We start from the raw sequence: 17,068 nt of genomic DNA, 5'->3' as shown, positions 1-17,068 counted from the left end.
TTTCTCTAGTCCAGTATATACTTTGTAGACAAGGTTTATGTATTAAGTTTGTAAATAATCTTCAGTGCTTAACACAAAGTTAGACGCATAATAATTGCTTATCAAACACTTACTGGCTGCTTGATTCAGAAACACAAGATTTACAGTGTTATCCTAAGAGTTAGGCAATGATTTCGACACAGAAACTTTAGAAGACTGAAAAGTAACTTAAAATTCTATTTTATTCTGGCTTATATAGCACTGATTTTTGTTTTATTTTAAATAAAAGAAAAATAATTTTGATTTTTTTTATGTCCTAAAGCAGAAGAGGTAAAAAAAAGTCTCAAAATCAAACCTATAGCACAAAAATGTAAAACTTCAAGAACTTTCATTTTTGACAAGAGGTGAATTTGATATTTAAAAGATACTTAATGGCTGTGTGAGAATGTCCAAGTAAGATAAAATATTTTGTGGATTTATTTTAATTGCTTTTGGCTTAAAGTAATACATGAATTACATTCACATTGTAACAAACTCAGAATATCCAGGAGTATGTGGAATAAAAAGCAAAAATCTTTTTCCCCACTATCCTTTTTCCTGTCCTGTGTTTAGTGATTTTGGATTGTGTTGTAGACATTGTAAATGATGCATTATAGAGACTTTGGATTCTGTTGAATTCCTCCAAAGAGTATTGATTATTATTTTTTATTTATTTGTTTTTGTAGGCAGGTAACTTGACTGGATTGAGATGGCAAATTCTGGCTCCTCTATGGTGGGGGGCAGCTGAAATCTGTTGTTATTTTATTCCTGACAGGATTGCTTGGAGTCTGCCCACATGTGCGTAGTTCAAGAGTCAGCCAGAGATTTGGGCAGAGTTTCTACGTGGAATTTGGGACTTCATTTCTCTTGCCTGCTCCTTTGCAGAATTTCCCTTTTCACTTTCCAACTGCCTTGGTCACCCTAAACCCTATCCTCGGATTTTCGAACTAATAAGACTGTGGGCTTATATCTTAGTTTTAGCTGTTTCACTTGGCACCAGCAGTGGCCTGCCCTTAGGCTAATGCCTTCAAAACTTGGAAATTCCCTCAGTGCTGTTACTTTTTTCCAAATGTAGACCCTTCTCCTGTTTCTGCCTGCTTTTCATCACTGCTTTTTAGGGATTTAGGGATTTTTTGGGGGGAGGTGGTTCAGTGTTGGCAGTTGTCATATCTGTGGGAGAGTTGGTCAGATAGGAGGCACTTGGTATTCCTAGCAGTGGAACTTTTAGGTAAATATATTAAGTGGCCAACCGGAGTGATTAAGAACTAAGCAAACTAAAAGGTTTGATTTTTATTTTATTAATTTTGAGTTCCACTTTGGTTTTCGTCCTAGGGTGTGACTTTGACAGCTGCTATCGGGGGTGCAGACATGCCGGTAGTCATCACTGTGCTGAACAGCTACTCAGGCTGGGCCCTGTGTGCGGAGGGCTTCCTGCTCAACAACAACCTGCTGACCATCGTGGGTGCGCTCATCGGCTCCTCTGGTGCTATCCTGTCCTACATCATGTGTGTGGTAAGAAACACGTGTTTGAAAGAAATGCAAATGCTATTCTGAAAATAAAGTGTGTTTGTAGTTTCTTTTATTTGTGGTAAAAATGACCATGCCAGTTTTTATTCTCTTCAGCAGAATTATCCGAGTGTTTCATTTGAATAAATTATTTGCAAGACTGCTTTTAAAGTACCCAAGTATCGATAATTAGGAAAATGAAATATAAAGATAAAAATCTTCTGACTCCTTCCGTCTGGAGATAAACACTTAAGATTTTGGTTTATTCTATTTTTTTCTTTGTGTATTATATATCTGTGTATTTACTTGTCTGATCATATTGTACACTGTTTTAATTTTTTCAATCTTACAAACTATAGTCTTGTCATTTTCTTATCATTAAAAATCCTTTTTAAATATTATTTTAAGGGACTTAATACTAATCCATCATATGGATATACAAAATTTAATTTTTTCCTAATGCTGTACCTTTTAGGTTGTTTGATTTTTATTTCTTTTTGTATGTAAACACAGCTTTGGAACTTCTGATTTTTGTCTTAGGATTGATTCGTAGAAGTGAAAGGGTGTGCTCATTTTTATAGGCTCTTTCTACTTATTGCCATATTATTTCCAGAAAGCTTGCTCCAATTTACACTCCCACTGGTCATCTGTGAGAGTGCCTATCTTGAAGTTTTGTGGTCAGCATGATTTTTTAAAAAAAGAAAAGAAAAAATTAACAAGACAAATACTTCCTAGCTTCCTTTTTGTTTTTAATTCTCTTCTTGAAAGCAAGAAGATATCCTGCAAATAATTAAAGATTTGACTAGAAAACTTTTTCAAATTATGGATATTATCCTCTGAATAATAGTTTTGAATGACTGTGAAAGGACAAGCATGAAACTGAGTGAAATCAGAATGTGACTTGACACTGATTAATAATTCATGCGGAAAGAGGATCCTTACTCCACCTTCATTCTTTTAGTACAATATTAATAAAATATTTATTTTACAGCTCAAAATTTCTCTTATGTTTTAATTGAAAATCTCATTGTAAATTGAATGCTGAAGTTACATTTTCATAATAAAAAATTAGTTTTCTTTGGCCATATTGTAAAACAAAGGATTTGATAGCGCAAGTTCAAAACAAGCTAAAAGGTTTTAAGATTAAATCTCCCAAATTGTTCAGGGAATTTGGAAAGGTGGAGGTTTGTGTCTCCTATTTGAAAAGGGTCAGGCTTTGGGGTTTTTAAAAACAAATGTTTATGAAGAAGAAAAAATTTATTCGGTTTTATTAGAAAAAAATTTTCTCTAAAAATGAACTTTTAACCCTTAATTTGACTTTGCTTCATTTGGTGAATTTGAATGACCAGCAGGGGGCAGCAGATTTTCATTAATACTTAAAATTTGTGGTTGATCAAAATACTGATTTTAAAATTAGATAGGAGGATTTGAATTTTAACAAAACTGATGGCATACTGATATGGGGAGGGGGCGGAGGACTTGTATCTAGTTCTTGGAGTGTCATCATGGGTACCTTCTTGTCTTTATCGTTTTTTTCTTAAATGGTTTTCTTTAGGTTCTGAAATTTATCAAATTCCCAAATTTCTGTCTGTCTGTGTCTCTTTTATTCTTCTCCTTTCCCTTCTTCATTTAGCTTTTATTATTGTTAGTTATATTAACTACAGTAAGTTTTACAGTAGCAGTTCTATAATAGTAACTTGAATAATGCAGTAAGAGGTACTTGTTGAAAGTACTCTTTCTATTTGTACTTCTGTAATTATATCTTCTTTCTCTTCAATTTTTTTCTATTCTTTCATATTTCTTGATCTGTTTTCTGTAGTTCTTCCATTTCTTTGTTTTCTCTCTATTTCCACTGCCTCAGGCATGCCATTTATTGTCAGCATACCGCAGATATTTTTTATTCCTATGCTGTATGGAAGGCTAACAAGGTAATCTTATAGCTCTCTGAGACCATAAATATTATACTGGGTCAGATTGATGCTCTGTTTGTAGTAGAAAATGGTATTAATTTGGATTCAAGAACAGTTGAAGCTTTAATTTTTAAAAAAGTATTATTCAATTACAAAAATAAAAGACTTTTTTTTTTTTAAAGATTTTATTTATTTATTTATTTCCCCCCCCAAAGCCCCAGTAGATAGTTGTATGTCATAGCTGCACATCCTTCTAGTTGCTGTATGTGGGACGCCGCCTCAGCATGGCCGGAGAAGCAGTGCGTTGGTGTGCGCCCGGGATCCGAACCCGGGCCGCCAGTAGTGGAGTGCGTGCAGTTAACCGCTAAGCCATGGGCCGACCCATAAAAGACATTTAATGTGGGAAATTTGGAAGAAAATAGAAAAGGATAAATAAGAAAATAAAATCATCTATAATCCCATTACCACTTAACTGTTAACATTTCATATTCTAATTCTAGTCTTTTTTCATATGCATATTTAACTACATTCCATGTTGTTTAATTTTCTAATAATTTTCTAACTAGTACTTTTCTAACTAATACTTTTTAGTGTCTACGTATTATTATGTCACAAAGATATACCATAATTTATTTATCCAAATCCATATCATTAGTTGTTTTTAAGTTTTTTTTTTTTTTTGCTGTAAAGTATTCCTCCTTGTACATCTTTGATTGTTTCCTTATGTCAGATTTTTATAAGTACAATTACTAGGTCAAAAGGAGTAAGGTCTTTTTGTTGTTCATATCTTAGTGTATGAAATAGTCCTTTGAATCAGTTTTTAAGGGCAAAACAAACAAGACAATAACAAAAATAAGCCTGCCGTATTTTTCAGTTTTTGAAGATAGAAATTTTCTTTCCTTCTAAATTTTCCTGATTTCTGACTTTTCATGTTGCTCTTCACTGATTCTTAGCTTGTGCTTCTTTATTATAAGAAATTGTCTCTTCGTGGCTGGTACTTAGCAGCTCAGAGTGGTTCATCCTAATAATAACAACGAAGTAGCTGCTCGTAATTGGGCACGTACAGTACTGCAGGCATCACGCTGGCTGCTCCACAAGTATTAGCTCGTCCAAGCCCCACACTAATTCTGGTAGGAAATATTAATCTCACTTTACAGGAGGTGTTTTAAGATGCAATTTATTATTTGCCTTTGTGTGTATGGCACCTGACCTAGCACCTGGCGCATTTGAATGAATATGGTAATTGTTAGATGAACATTAGATGGATATTTTATTTGTTAGCTCATTTCATATTTTGGAATACTTTCCAGATGGGTTATGGTAGCAGATACACTACCATATATCAATATCTATTATTATTACTAGTATGTTTACCTTCATTGTTTTGTTATTTATTGAAGGAAACATGCAAGTCCAAACCAGAACAGAGTACTTGTATTATGTGAGAGGGAATGGAATGCACCCCAAGTGGCTAATCAGCAGTCCCTAAAATTGAACTTTTGTTCAGATAAAGAATTCTTTTGGATGTCCTCTGAGCCTAATGTGGTGGTTACACAATGCTCAATATTATAAAAACTGAAAAATGTCAAGAGTGTCCAAACAGCCAGCTCAAATGGTTGATTTGCTTTATATCCAGATGTCATATAGACATTAACCTACGATTTGTGTGATTTATGATTTACAGTTCATCTTCTTGAGATAGTGTCCAGATTGCCTGGGAAATAGAGAGCTTGCAAAAATGGAACAGCATTTTCAAACCGCATTTCTGATTTTTGCACTTTGCCACTTGTTTCCAAATGAAAATAGAACAGGATAAAGTGGATCAAAGCCAAACCAAAAATAATTTTTTTTTTGCTTTTCAATCAATTAATTACTTAGCACCTAAAAAGTATTGAAATGAGAGATGCTAGTAAATGGTATATATGTTATTATTGCTTTGGTTTTGTCTATTTTATGACCTTTCCTTTGTTTACAGATTTATTTCTTACAGTTTTCTTGGAATTATGTGAATTACGGATCTCTTTAATGTAGCATACAATTTTAATTATAGGGCTTAATAGCTTAAAGGGAACAGTCTTGGACAGCATGGCAAATACTTTGTCTTGGAAGCTGGGAACTCTTCAGTCTGCGGATCAGCTGTCACAGGATAGTCTCATTAATCACTTAAGCAAGCAAGCAAGCAAAAAAAAAAAAAAGAGAAGCAAACAAGCCCTAAACCCTAAACATTTGTTGAAAATACGATGTTGCAATGGTAAATTCAGAGATGAAAAATAATTTAGTTTTCAAGAGACCACATGGAATTAGCTTAAATGTGATATAATTGCGAATATGTATATAACAGCTTGACTTTGACTGTTAAACTACTGTGTGGTTCCGTTTTTTTTCTCCCTAAGCTGCCATCAGAAGTGGGTACATATTGATTAAATGTCCTTAGAAATTCTTTCCTTCTCCTCCATTCAGTTATGTAGGAAGAAAAGAATGGTTCCTTTTAAGCCACGTTAGAATGAAGTGGTTATATCCCTCTACGTCTGTCTGTTTACATCATGTCCCTCTGCCATCTGTCCCTCTGCAGGGCTGTGTGATGCAGGAGGTGGAACATCTCTGTATGGTTGACTATTTTTTTTAAAGTTATCTATGACAGATGTCTTAGTGTATGAATTAGTCCTTTGAATCAGTTTTTAAGGGCAAAAATTTGGTAGAACATATTGCTGGAAATTTAATTTCGGAATCCTGTAATTCAAAACTAGAAAAGATTTATCAAAATCAACAAATGTTGGGTGTTTGGGAAGTCTCAGGTATGGCTAATTGGATTTTCATTAAACCTTGGATTTAAGTATAGAAGGTTATGTTAAGAATTTAAAACTTCCTGTCAGATAGGACTATGAACTTAATTTAAAAGCATTACTTTAATTTTTCTCTGACTCTCTTATCCATTAATAATATACATAAAGATATTTTGGGCTTTATTTTATGTGTAGTAATATTAGACAAATTTACCAGACTTTGGGTTCTATAAAATCTGAATGTTGTGTCTGATAAATGAGCTCAGGTCAAAAGAACAATTTAAAAACTTCTGACAGGGCCGGCCCCGTGGCTTAGCGGTTGGGTGCACGCGCTACGCTGCTGGCGGCCCAGGTTTGGATCCCGGGTGTGCACCGACACAACACTTCTCCAGCCACGCTGAGGCCGCGTCCCACATGCAGCAACTAGAAGGATGTGCAGCTATGACATACAACTATCTACTGGGGCTTTGGGGGAAAAAAAAAATAAATAAATAAAATAAAAATAAATAAATAAATAAAAACTTCTGACATTTGGATCCATCATCTTTGACACTTATGTTGTTGATATGCTGCCGTTAGTCCAGTGTGGCTCTCTGTTCATCTTCTCTGCCCTTTCCTCCCAGCCTTTACCTCTGTCCCACTTCAGCAGTATGTGTAGATGGCCCCTAAGGTGGTGGCAGGCTGGGCTACCTTGGGATGGGTGGTCACATTTTGGTTTTTCCTTATGTGTTACTTATCGCTGAAAATTTCCAAGTGCTTTTTGCTCTTTAATAATAAAGTGTTGTCTTCTCTTTAAAAGTAATAGATTGACACATATAGCTTTTAAATGGTGTAAACAGTGGATCAATGATATGTTTATTACAACCCTTGAAATAGGGTGTAAGAATTTTTTGGAATCTTTTCCGAAGTGATTAAGTTCAGTTATGATCATATAGAATAACTGCTTTGATCATGTACAGTGATTTGAATTCTTAAAATGTATTTCATTACTTGAAACATCTACTGTCTTTTTTTTTTCTTTGAACGAAGTTTTCAAAACCAGACTAGTTCTTGTCACTTTTGTTTTGGTGTTTGTATGGTACATTTTTGTATGATTCTAAATGAGCATGCAATGAGAAGTGCCTTCCTCTTATTTTTTTCCTGAGATTATTTTTCTCGTTAAAAGGGTGGGTGTAGGGGCTGGCCCGGTGGTGTAGAGGTTAAGTTCGTGCGCTCAGCTGTGGCGGCCCGGGGTTTGCAGGGTGCAGACCTACACACTGCTCATCAAACCAAGCTGTGGTGGCATCCCATATACAAGATAGAGGAAGATGAGCACAGATGTTAGCTCACAGCTAATCTTCCTCAGCAAAAAGAGGAAGATTGGCAGCGGATGTTAGCTCAGGGCCGATCTTCCTCACACACACACAAAAAAGGGTGGTTGTAAATTTTAATGAAACAGTATATAAACTTACTCATCTACCTTTTTGGAAGTGAAATATTTTAGGAGCCTACTGATGAATCCAGTCACTCCTATTATAACTCCATGCAGCTGTCATTGATTTGGAAAAGAAGACACTATCAACTCCTACGTTTCTTTTTTTCTTGACAGAGGGCAGCAGACTTCTAAATAAATAAATAAGTAAATAAAATAAATGGATGATATAGATCCCTATCCTTTGATTCCTCCCTGTTGCCTCTTGATAGCTTGGAGCTGGTAGCAGAATTCACCTGAGAGATCTGTAGAGTCACCTTGTGAAATTTCTTACAGCTATCTTTCTCTTTTTTTCTGGTGAAATACATGTGAATATGGAGGTGGAATCTGCTCAGTCAGTACACAGGCAATAATTACTAGATCTGAATTTTTCGTTAATTTCTTAATGTCACTGGTAATTTTCCATTACATTTTTTTAAAAAATTTACTTTTACTGGAAGTATATCATTGTGTAGTGGATTTTATAGGAAAAAAAAAATGATGTGATTTCCCAGATGTCTTCTTATCATTTAAATTTTTGAAATAATTTTCAGGAGCTAGATCAAATTTATCTGTTTAAAATGTTTTAGATAATCAAATAAACCTTTTAAATGATTCTGAATAGCATATATGCAGGATTCATACCATTTTCAAAAAGATATGTGGTTTAAACTCTCACAGCTGATAATTTTGCTTTCTAGGCAATGAATCGTTCCCTGGCTAATGTGATTCTTGGAGGCTATGGTACCACTTCAACAGCTGGTGGAAAACCCATGGAAATTTCTGGCACACATACAGAAATCAACCTTGACAATGCAATTGACATGATTCGAGAAGCTAATAGCATTATTATTACTCCAGGTAAAAAAACAAAAACAAAAGGCAAACAACCAACCTGTAATAGCTGTGGTAACTGATTACATTAAAACAATTTCTTATAATGGGAAAAAATTGAATTGGAATTTCTTCATTTTTGAAAACATAATGGAAACTTACAGGCATCCCTATGATTACTAAGTGAAAAATATTGAGAATTCTTGGCTTAGGTTAATATTTTGGGGATCATGTAGAGATTCTATAAATTGATGTAGTGGTTTCTAGCTATGTCTTTCTGTGATTCAGTACAAATGTTTAAATCATATTTGAGTCTTGGTTATTTTTTTTCTCATTGATAAATTTGGAGCCTATTGTCAGGATTAAATTAGTTGTAGTATATTAAAGTGTCTAGCTCATTTGTTAGACTCGCTCAGTAAATGTTAATCTCTTTCTTTTAAAAAGTAAATATTTAAATAATCATTGAGAATCCTGTGGTTTACAACAAGATGAGGTAATGTGGCCTAGTAGAAAGCGCTTGGTCTGGAAGTGACAACACCTCACTTTTGTTTTTAATTTTACCTCTAATGATCAGCATGATATTGACCAAGTCATTTAATCTCTCCAGGCCTCAATTTCATAATTTTCTGAGGTTTAGCTCAGTTCTTCTTTACTCTTATCACAGAATGCTGTGGTATTACATGCAATACATTGGTTTCAGATTAAGATTTTAACTCTATCATAGGAATTTTTTATAAAGAAAATCTATTGATTAGATTTTGGATAGTTTGCTGGTTGGTTAGATACTAAGATGTAAATAACAAACATTAGCAGACTTGAACGTTCACGTGCAGGCCTTCTCAACTGAGGGCAATATCATTTTCTAGAGGCATTTGAAACACGTGGGTTTGGGTTTTTGGTTGTCTCAAAGATGGGGCTGCTACTGTCAGCTAGTGTATGGGAGCAGATAAACTAAATATGCTGTAATGCCTGGGACGTTCCTACATAATGAATTGTCCCAGCCTAAGTGGCATTGGTGTTACCTGTTGAGAAACACTGTGCTAGAGTGTAAAGGTGCACAGATGTAAAGGACACACTCTTTTCCCTTTAGGCATTTTCCCTGTCGTCAAATCCACAAATAATGCAAGGTGGATTATGATAAGGGCTAAATTGGACTGTGTAGATAATTTTTCTACCATGGGGAACCTAATAAGGATTGTTAGGAAGTGAGGATTTGTTTTGGGCCTTAGGGGATGGATGGTGTTGAGGATGGGGGAAGGCAGAGGGAATAGCTTGAGCTATTGAGACTTGGAAAATGGAAAATTTCTACCCCCCAAATTTTCCTATTTGGAAAAATGGGGGTAGAAAAGTGGGGGCAAATGTGAGATTATTGTACAGGGAGAATGGACAGAATGTCGGGGTTAAAGGAGAGGGAAGATGACTGAAGTCTTTGGTCATACCTATAATAACATCAAAAACATCAGAGTGCTTTTGTATTTTTTTGGCAAAGGGGGAAAATTTTAAATTCTTTTTTTGGAGACTTTAAGTTTGAGGTGAAGATGGGACAGTGGTCAATGCAGTACTGGGGCTCAAATGACAGGCCCAGCCTGGAGACAGATTGGGAGTCATCAGATGGTTGCTGAAGCCATGGGATGGGCTGAGATTTTCCAAGGAGAGTGTGAGGGGCAAAGTTAAAGCCCAGGGGGAGAGGAGAAGGAGAAGATCTATTCAAGGAAATCGAGGAGGAATAGTAACAAAGTTAGGAGGGAACCAGGGGACTGCACTGTTACCAAAGCCAAGTATGAAGACAGTTTGAAAACATTTATGTGAAAGACAGAGAGAGAGAGTGTGAGCGTACACAAGTGTGTGTGTGGTGTGGTGTGTGGGGAGGGGGCGCCCTGCAGTATCAGATACTGCAGAAGGTTGAGGAGGGACCATTAGATTTTGAATTTGAAATTTAGGCCAAGATTTTAAAAAGTCCATAAGTTTGCTTTCGTTTCTAGTCCTATTAACTGATTGCCTTTTTTTGGCATAAAAATATGCTTCAGTCAAAGAAAGAAAGTGTAGTTCATAAAGTTTTGAAATAAAAACGACATTCTTCTGTGTTCTTAATGCTCCTTGTAGGCTATGGTCTCTGTGCAGCCAAAGCTCAGTACCCCATCGCTGATTTGGTAAAGATGCTCTCGGAACAGGGCAAAAAAGTCAGGTAAGTGCTTGCCGTGAGGCTGGCAGTGTATGTGTAAGAGAAAAGGAGAATAGGCGACTGTTTCTTAATGTGGAGTTTTACAAATGTAATATCAGGTAAAGAAACTAAGTTGTCTAAAACCCTATTCTAGCCTTGGTCTTACTACCTATTTTTTGCTGTCTCTGTCTAATAGCATCAAACCTAAATATAGGCTCATTTTAGAAAGGGAAATTGTATTGTACTAAATTCCAGGATATTTATTAATGGGGAAAAAACATAAGTCCTGTTTCTCTGTGGTTTGATTTGGGGAAGGAGGTCAAGCAAAGCATTTGAACCACATCAAGTTGTGTCTTTTTGGTTTCTTTTGTTCACACTGAAGAAAAACATCTCCAACGAGGGACACCAGAGGTGAACCTGTGGGCTACTTAATATGTGACTGATTTAGCTCTCACACTCTCAGGGTGGAAAAGACCGCTGAAAGTTTTCTTTTTCTAAAGCCATACACTTTCTGAAATATGAATTAGAGCAGCAGCTATTCCTGCCACTTGCCATGTGGGCACTGGAGTCTGCTCTTGGGAGGATATTAAGCAGAATGGCAAAGTTGAGGGCTCCGTATTTCTAGATTATTCCGCATGACCTTGCATGAAGGGTTTGAGGGATGTAAAAATGGGGCCAGTGGGTGATGAATCCTTGCAGTACTTTGCATCTGTCCTGCATACCTTTGGGATTCCTTTTCTGAAACTCTGCCGTTAGGAGTCAGTGCAGGACTGTCTGGAGTTATTCTGGGAGGAGAACTGCTGTCTGTTCGGTGGGGAAGCTAGTTCACCAGCAGTTCCATTGACATGGGACCATAAGTCAGAGGGATAAGATAAATCCATTATTAAGTAAAATTAGTTTGTTCACCAGGATGGTAATATATGTTGACAAAACTATTAATGTCTATTAATAAAAATTCCTTTTAGATGTCGATCTTACACTTTTGTCTGGGGGCAGATGATAAGAAAATAAGCCAAACAGTGTGCCCAGAACTAGTCAGAGTATCTATGCCAGACTGGATGCAGAATCCTCATCTTCATCTTGAATGTCCCAGCTATGAATAATGGTAAAGGAGACTTGGATGATGAAATCAGAGGGTTATCTAAAAGGTTTTAGTGTCAGCTGCGTTTAATTTCTTCCTTTCTTTCCACCCTTCCTTCCTTCTCTCACTCTTTCCCCCACTCTCTGCCTTCCTGCCATCTATGGTTGGTCTGTGGTTTTCAAAGGCATAGAGTCAAAATACTGTTTTGTGGTAGCACCAGCATTTCTGTGATGTCGATGGTTTCCACCTTATTATATGTAATCTTAGAGGAATTGAAGATAGAAGATGAGAAAAGTCATTGATTTTAAAATTTTAAATTTTCACATAAGAAGTCTCATTTTACTAACTTACTCCTATTTTCATGGAGGATATTAAACTGTGCTTCCCTTTTAGGTGTAGTCTTGCTACATAAAGCATTTGCAGACCTACAAGTGGAAAGGATGTTTTAAAGAACCTTTTATGATTTTCCTAAAAAGAAATTGTTTTTCTTTATTCAATCCACATGTGAAAAAGTCTAATGTATTAGTAATGCCTTCTATCACCACATAAATGTTTAAGAGATGAGTGGCAATCATAATAAAATTGAGAAAGATGACTTTCATGTCTCAGTTCTCCTTAGGGAAGGGAATGATTAATTTGACATACCTTTCTTATTACCTGTTGATCAGCCTAGGTTAACCAGACATCTTGGAAAATCAGTCCAGTGTTAGGTAGGTGGCTGCAAAGTTGGAGAGCATCATAAAACTGTTGGGCAGCTTGATGGAAGGCAGGATGTGAAAGGAATGGAAGAGGAGGGATGGGAAAAAATGATCTGAAAAGAAAAAGAATAAGACAAATGGAATTTTAGTTTCTGACCTGATTAAAATTTGAATTTTATTCATAAGGTCATAATATAAACTGTTGTTTTAGAATGATTTCTGTCAGTACAGGTGAAAAGTAATTATTTGACTGAAGATTTATGGGAGATGTTTAATTAAACATATATGAATAGTTTCTTGGTTACAATTTTTTATTGAAGTAATTTTGTGACTAAAACATCAGGCTATTCATGAGAGAGCTTTTCATTGTTTCACGTGATTATCATAGTTTCTTCAAATAATTTATTAATAATAAATTTATTACTAATTTATTATGTAGGATCAGAATAAAATTGTTCAGTCTGATTTCTCTATTTGTGAGTTAGGAAAAGTTAGCCATTTAAATTGATTATTTCATATTAAAGATGAAATTATATATTAATATGTTACAGTTTTCTTTTTACTATAGTATGTTGAATTTACATAACTTGTTTCAACATGGACTTTGAAACAAGTTATGTAAATCTCACGTTTGCATTAAATGAAAGAGAACTATTCCTGCTAGCGTGATGACAATAGATTATCATACTTTTCCTTTCTAGCTTCTCTGTGGGGAATTTTTTTTTTTAATTTAAAGGGAATCATAGAAACTGTTGATTTTGCTTTATGTGTCATCATTTTTTCATAGGAGAAATGCAGATTTTCTTTATGAAGTTAGGAATATGTATATACATGATGCTACCTTTTTTTTAATTTTTGAGACACAAATATCTGAGCAAGAGATGGCTGCAGCGGTTACCTCGTATTATAATGAAATAAATCTGTATTTACAGTTCACGGTAATTGAGTCCTTTCATCACTCCGTGGAGCTCCCACAGTGTTCATTGAGCACAGCTGCTGGGCCTCTGGTTTTAGTAGATCTTTGTGCCTCAGGACCTCAGCATGCCTAACATCCAGATGTGGTGACATACTCACACACATCTCCTGTGGACATGTGCCAGTGTGAACATACGATTGTCATCAATTAGTTATGCCCAAGTGGTGCCAAGAAAAATTGCATCTGTCATACAGTCTGTCTGGCTTCATGGCCCATGATTGATTTAGAGACAGTCCTATTTTCCTTTACTTTGGCCATAGTCATAACATGCTCACAGAGAGCTGAGATGATATAATGAAGCACATGACATTTCATGACAAGAGCTCATATCAGAATGTCATGAAAGTTCACTGACTTAGATTTTCTGTAGTGACTGGGATTGTTGCTTCCCAGTTGCCCAGAACGCCTTTGTAGCTTACCTAATTTATGCTTGATCTCTAAAAGCATTTTATTACAAAAATCTTATGATACGAGAGTGCAGACATTTTTTTATCTTTATTTCCCAATTTTTGGATTGATATGATAGGCTTTTCATTATACAGCAGAGATAGTGTTCCCAATGAATAATTCTTCCAAAGAGGTGTAATTTTTTCTTTTTGCTTGATTTTCTTTTTTTTTGTGTGTGAGGAAGATCAGCCCTGAGCTAACATCCATGCCAATCCTCCTCTTTTTGCTGAGGAAAACTGGCCCTGGAATAACATCTGTGCCTGTCTTCCTCTACTTTATGTGGGACACCGCCACAGCATGGCCTGACAAGCGGGTGCATCCGTGTGCGCCCGGGATCCGAACCTGGGCTGCCAGCAGCAGAGCGCGTGCACTTAACCGCTATGCCACGGGGCTGGCCCCTTGATTTTCTTTTTATAAACCATTATTGCTTGGATTATCATGAAGTCTTTTGAATTTATGAAACCACCCTTCAACTTCTTTGATTGACTAACTAATGTTATATATTGCTTTCATGTTAATGTTCAACAATATCTTTCTATTAATAATTTATTGATAGAATTTTATTACTAGGTACTTAGAATACAAGGATGCATAAGTCCAGTTCCCACTTCAAAAGTTTATGATTATAGAGAAAACAAGTCTGTAAACAAATGAATCAATGAATGAATTCCATTTAATGGGATAGTATGCTAAGAAAAATATAGTAGAAGTAGAGTAGAAATGCAAAGGAGAGGAGAAGTTAACTATCCAGGGGACATTTTAAACTTTTTATACTACTCATAACGTGAAATTTTTTGCAAGTTTAAAAAAATATTTAAATGTGTTTTATCCTCTGTTTAAACACATCTAGCTGCCAATGATATTTGCAGTTTAATAAGTGTTTTACAGTCTCGTGTGACATGGCTTTAGGTTTAAATATGTTATTTTTGCTAGGAAATCCATTCTTTGAAGGTACTTGAAGATGAAATATTTTGTCGATCTAACTGGATTTTCCTGTTTTTCGTGGATTAAATGTAATTAAAATAGAGTTCAGCCTTCTTGGATTTGTTATGCTTTCAGGTACAGGAAGAGCTAGGACATGCAAATTTGTAAAGTAATAAAGGTATATGCTTCTGAAGAGAATAGAAATCAGGCCAGATAAAAGATCCAGTATAGTATTTGAGTAAAGAAGTAGACATTATTTAGCAATTTCATGCCATCTTTGCAATACTTTCTTTTTACACCTGACTATTCATGTCAATGATCAAATAATTATCTAGTACTTTGTGCCAGGCACTGTTCTAGGTCCTGAGAACACATCAATGAATACAGCAGATGAAAATTCCTGACCCTGTGGAATTTACATTCACTGGGAGGGTAGTCAGCAGACTTCAAGGTATTGTGAATTGGAGACGCTTATAACCCCAATGTGTCTCCAATTCAGATGCTAGTTGAAATGAGGAATAACAGCTATAGCATAGGTTATTATATCAGAGTTTCACAGTTACAGCTGGCACTATCTGGTGATGAATAGCCAGTGCTTCTGGTTTTCTGAACGAATATGGTATGTTTCTTTGCACTTCGGATGCACCTGCCTTCTTAAAAAGCATGGTGACAGGAGGGTGGATGTGATGGGAGTTATTTGTGTAATTGGTAAATGAGTGAAACTTTTGGTGGAAGAGAGGAAAACCAAAGAAAGTATGTGCAGTCACTCACATCTATGTTCAACCTATTGTGTAGAATTGCTGGTGACCCCTTAGATCAAAGGTGTCTGTTGGACACCTGGAAACACACCTGGACATCTGTCTGGTGCTCCTGGAAAGTGGCTGTCTTCCTCCCAGATTCTGACTGTTGACCAGACTACCTTTGGCTTTATACTGTCCACAGCATATGGGTGTGGTGGAAAGAACTGAAGACTGTGTTAAAAGCCTGTGATTTAGGTGCTTTGTAAAGCCTCTTCCAGCCATACCATTTTAGGACTCATCCAGTGTTCTAAGGGAGAAACTCTCACTGTTGATGAAACCAGTGCCTCAGACCATCAGGGTGATTTTTGGCTTCTACTATTAGTCATAATAAACTCTTTAGGCTAATTTTCTTCAATGAGGTTCATGTAAACATGGCAGAATATAAATAAATAAAAACCCTCTTCTCATTTCATATTTAAGTTCTTCAGTATCTTGTTTATAATTTTCATTTTATGGTGGTTACTATCCATTGCATTCCGAGAGCTATTCAACAATATCTTTAAAGTTATTCAGATAGAAAGATGAAATTATGTATAATTTTTACTAAATCTCTGCAATATGTCAGAATATAATATTCTAGAACATTAGTGGCAAATAGAATTTTAGTTTTTCCTCTGATGTTATTCTTCATAGTCTTGTCGGTTATTTTGAAATAAAAACTGTGTCAGTAGTCATACAGTTTCTATTCTTGGCTTGGTAGCTGGATTTGGTTCAATGATGGAAAAGCCAGATTTGGGCACAATCCATAATAATCTCTTCAGAGTGGAAAAGGTAGTGTGTGATGTGCTTCTGCAGAGGACTGCATTGATGTTTGCACTAGATTATCTGATTTGATCCTCTTTAGATGACTTCTCATTCTTTGGGTGGCCTCATTGTCACAGGCCACATGTACAGATGGAAGATGTGACTGTAGCCTTCTGTCAAATATTTCCTCATTCACAGTCATAGAACAGGTTCTTTTATTCTGTATTAGAAACATTGTGCTCCTGAGACATTTTCATAAGCTCTTTAATGTTCATAATTTTTTTGCTGAAGATGGGAAGGCCATGGATGAACACTAGATTTCAGGTTGGAGTGGCAGTTCAGCCCTTATTTGCCTTCAAAAAAAGAAAGAAAGGTACATAATGTTCTCTAATTCTGGCTATTGGAAAGTTCTAGGAAATTAAATGAACATTTAGAAAAAATTTTTTGGAATTGTATGAGTGAGTTTGAACCACTGCTTCTAAGAAGGACTTTCATAGTTTTAGAAAGCTGGGTGTCTTTCCTTTTGCCCAAGAAGCCTCGCCAGAAAGTTGATTCCACAACCTTTCTCATTCATCAGGTTTTGTGGACAGCAACTGCCTTGTCAGGAAGATTTTTTTCCCATTTCATTATGTGTTTCTCTTCGGATGGATAGGCTACCTCCACCCAGCTGGTGTCAGCCTTTTCATGAGCAAGGATAATTTGTGTAACCTTTATCCTGCTTACTTCTTGTTTTATT

At 35.9% G+C, this 17,068-nt stretch overlaps 1 protein-coding gene across 4 annotated transcripts in view; it reads left to right on the top strand.

Annotated features, from left to right (window-relative positions):
• NNT (nicotinamide nucleotide transhydrogenase) overlaps positions 1-17,068 on the top strand; it is an 86,106-nt gene that overhangs the window by 53,424 nt on the left and 15,614 nt on the right. For all 4 annotated transcript variants that reach the window (XM_058564119.1, XM_058564117.1, XM_058564120.1 and 1 more), the window contains exons 17-19: positions 1,351-1,530; positions 8,369-8,528; positions 10,605-10,686. In XM_058564119.1, coding sequence (XP_058420102.1) covers positions 1,351-1,530; positions 8,369-8,528; positions 10,605-10,686 — 422 coding nt within the window. The remainder of the gene's footprint in view (positions 1-1,350; positions 1,531-8,368; positions 8,529-10,604; positions 10,687-17,068) is intronic.

Source organism: Diceros bicornis, chromosome 20 (genome assembly GCF_020826845.1).
Source record: "Diceros bicornis minor isolate mBicDic1 chromosome 20, mDicBic1.mat.cur, whole genome shotgun sequence".
In the NCBI taxonomy this organism is placed as follows: Eukaryota; Metazoa; Chordata; class Mammalia; order Perissodactyla; family Rhinocerotidae; genus Diceros; species Diceros bicornis.
The sequence above is the reverse complement of the archived record's forward strand: the minus strand, read 5'-3'. Positions and strand labels throughout refer to the sequence as shown.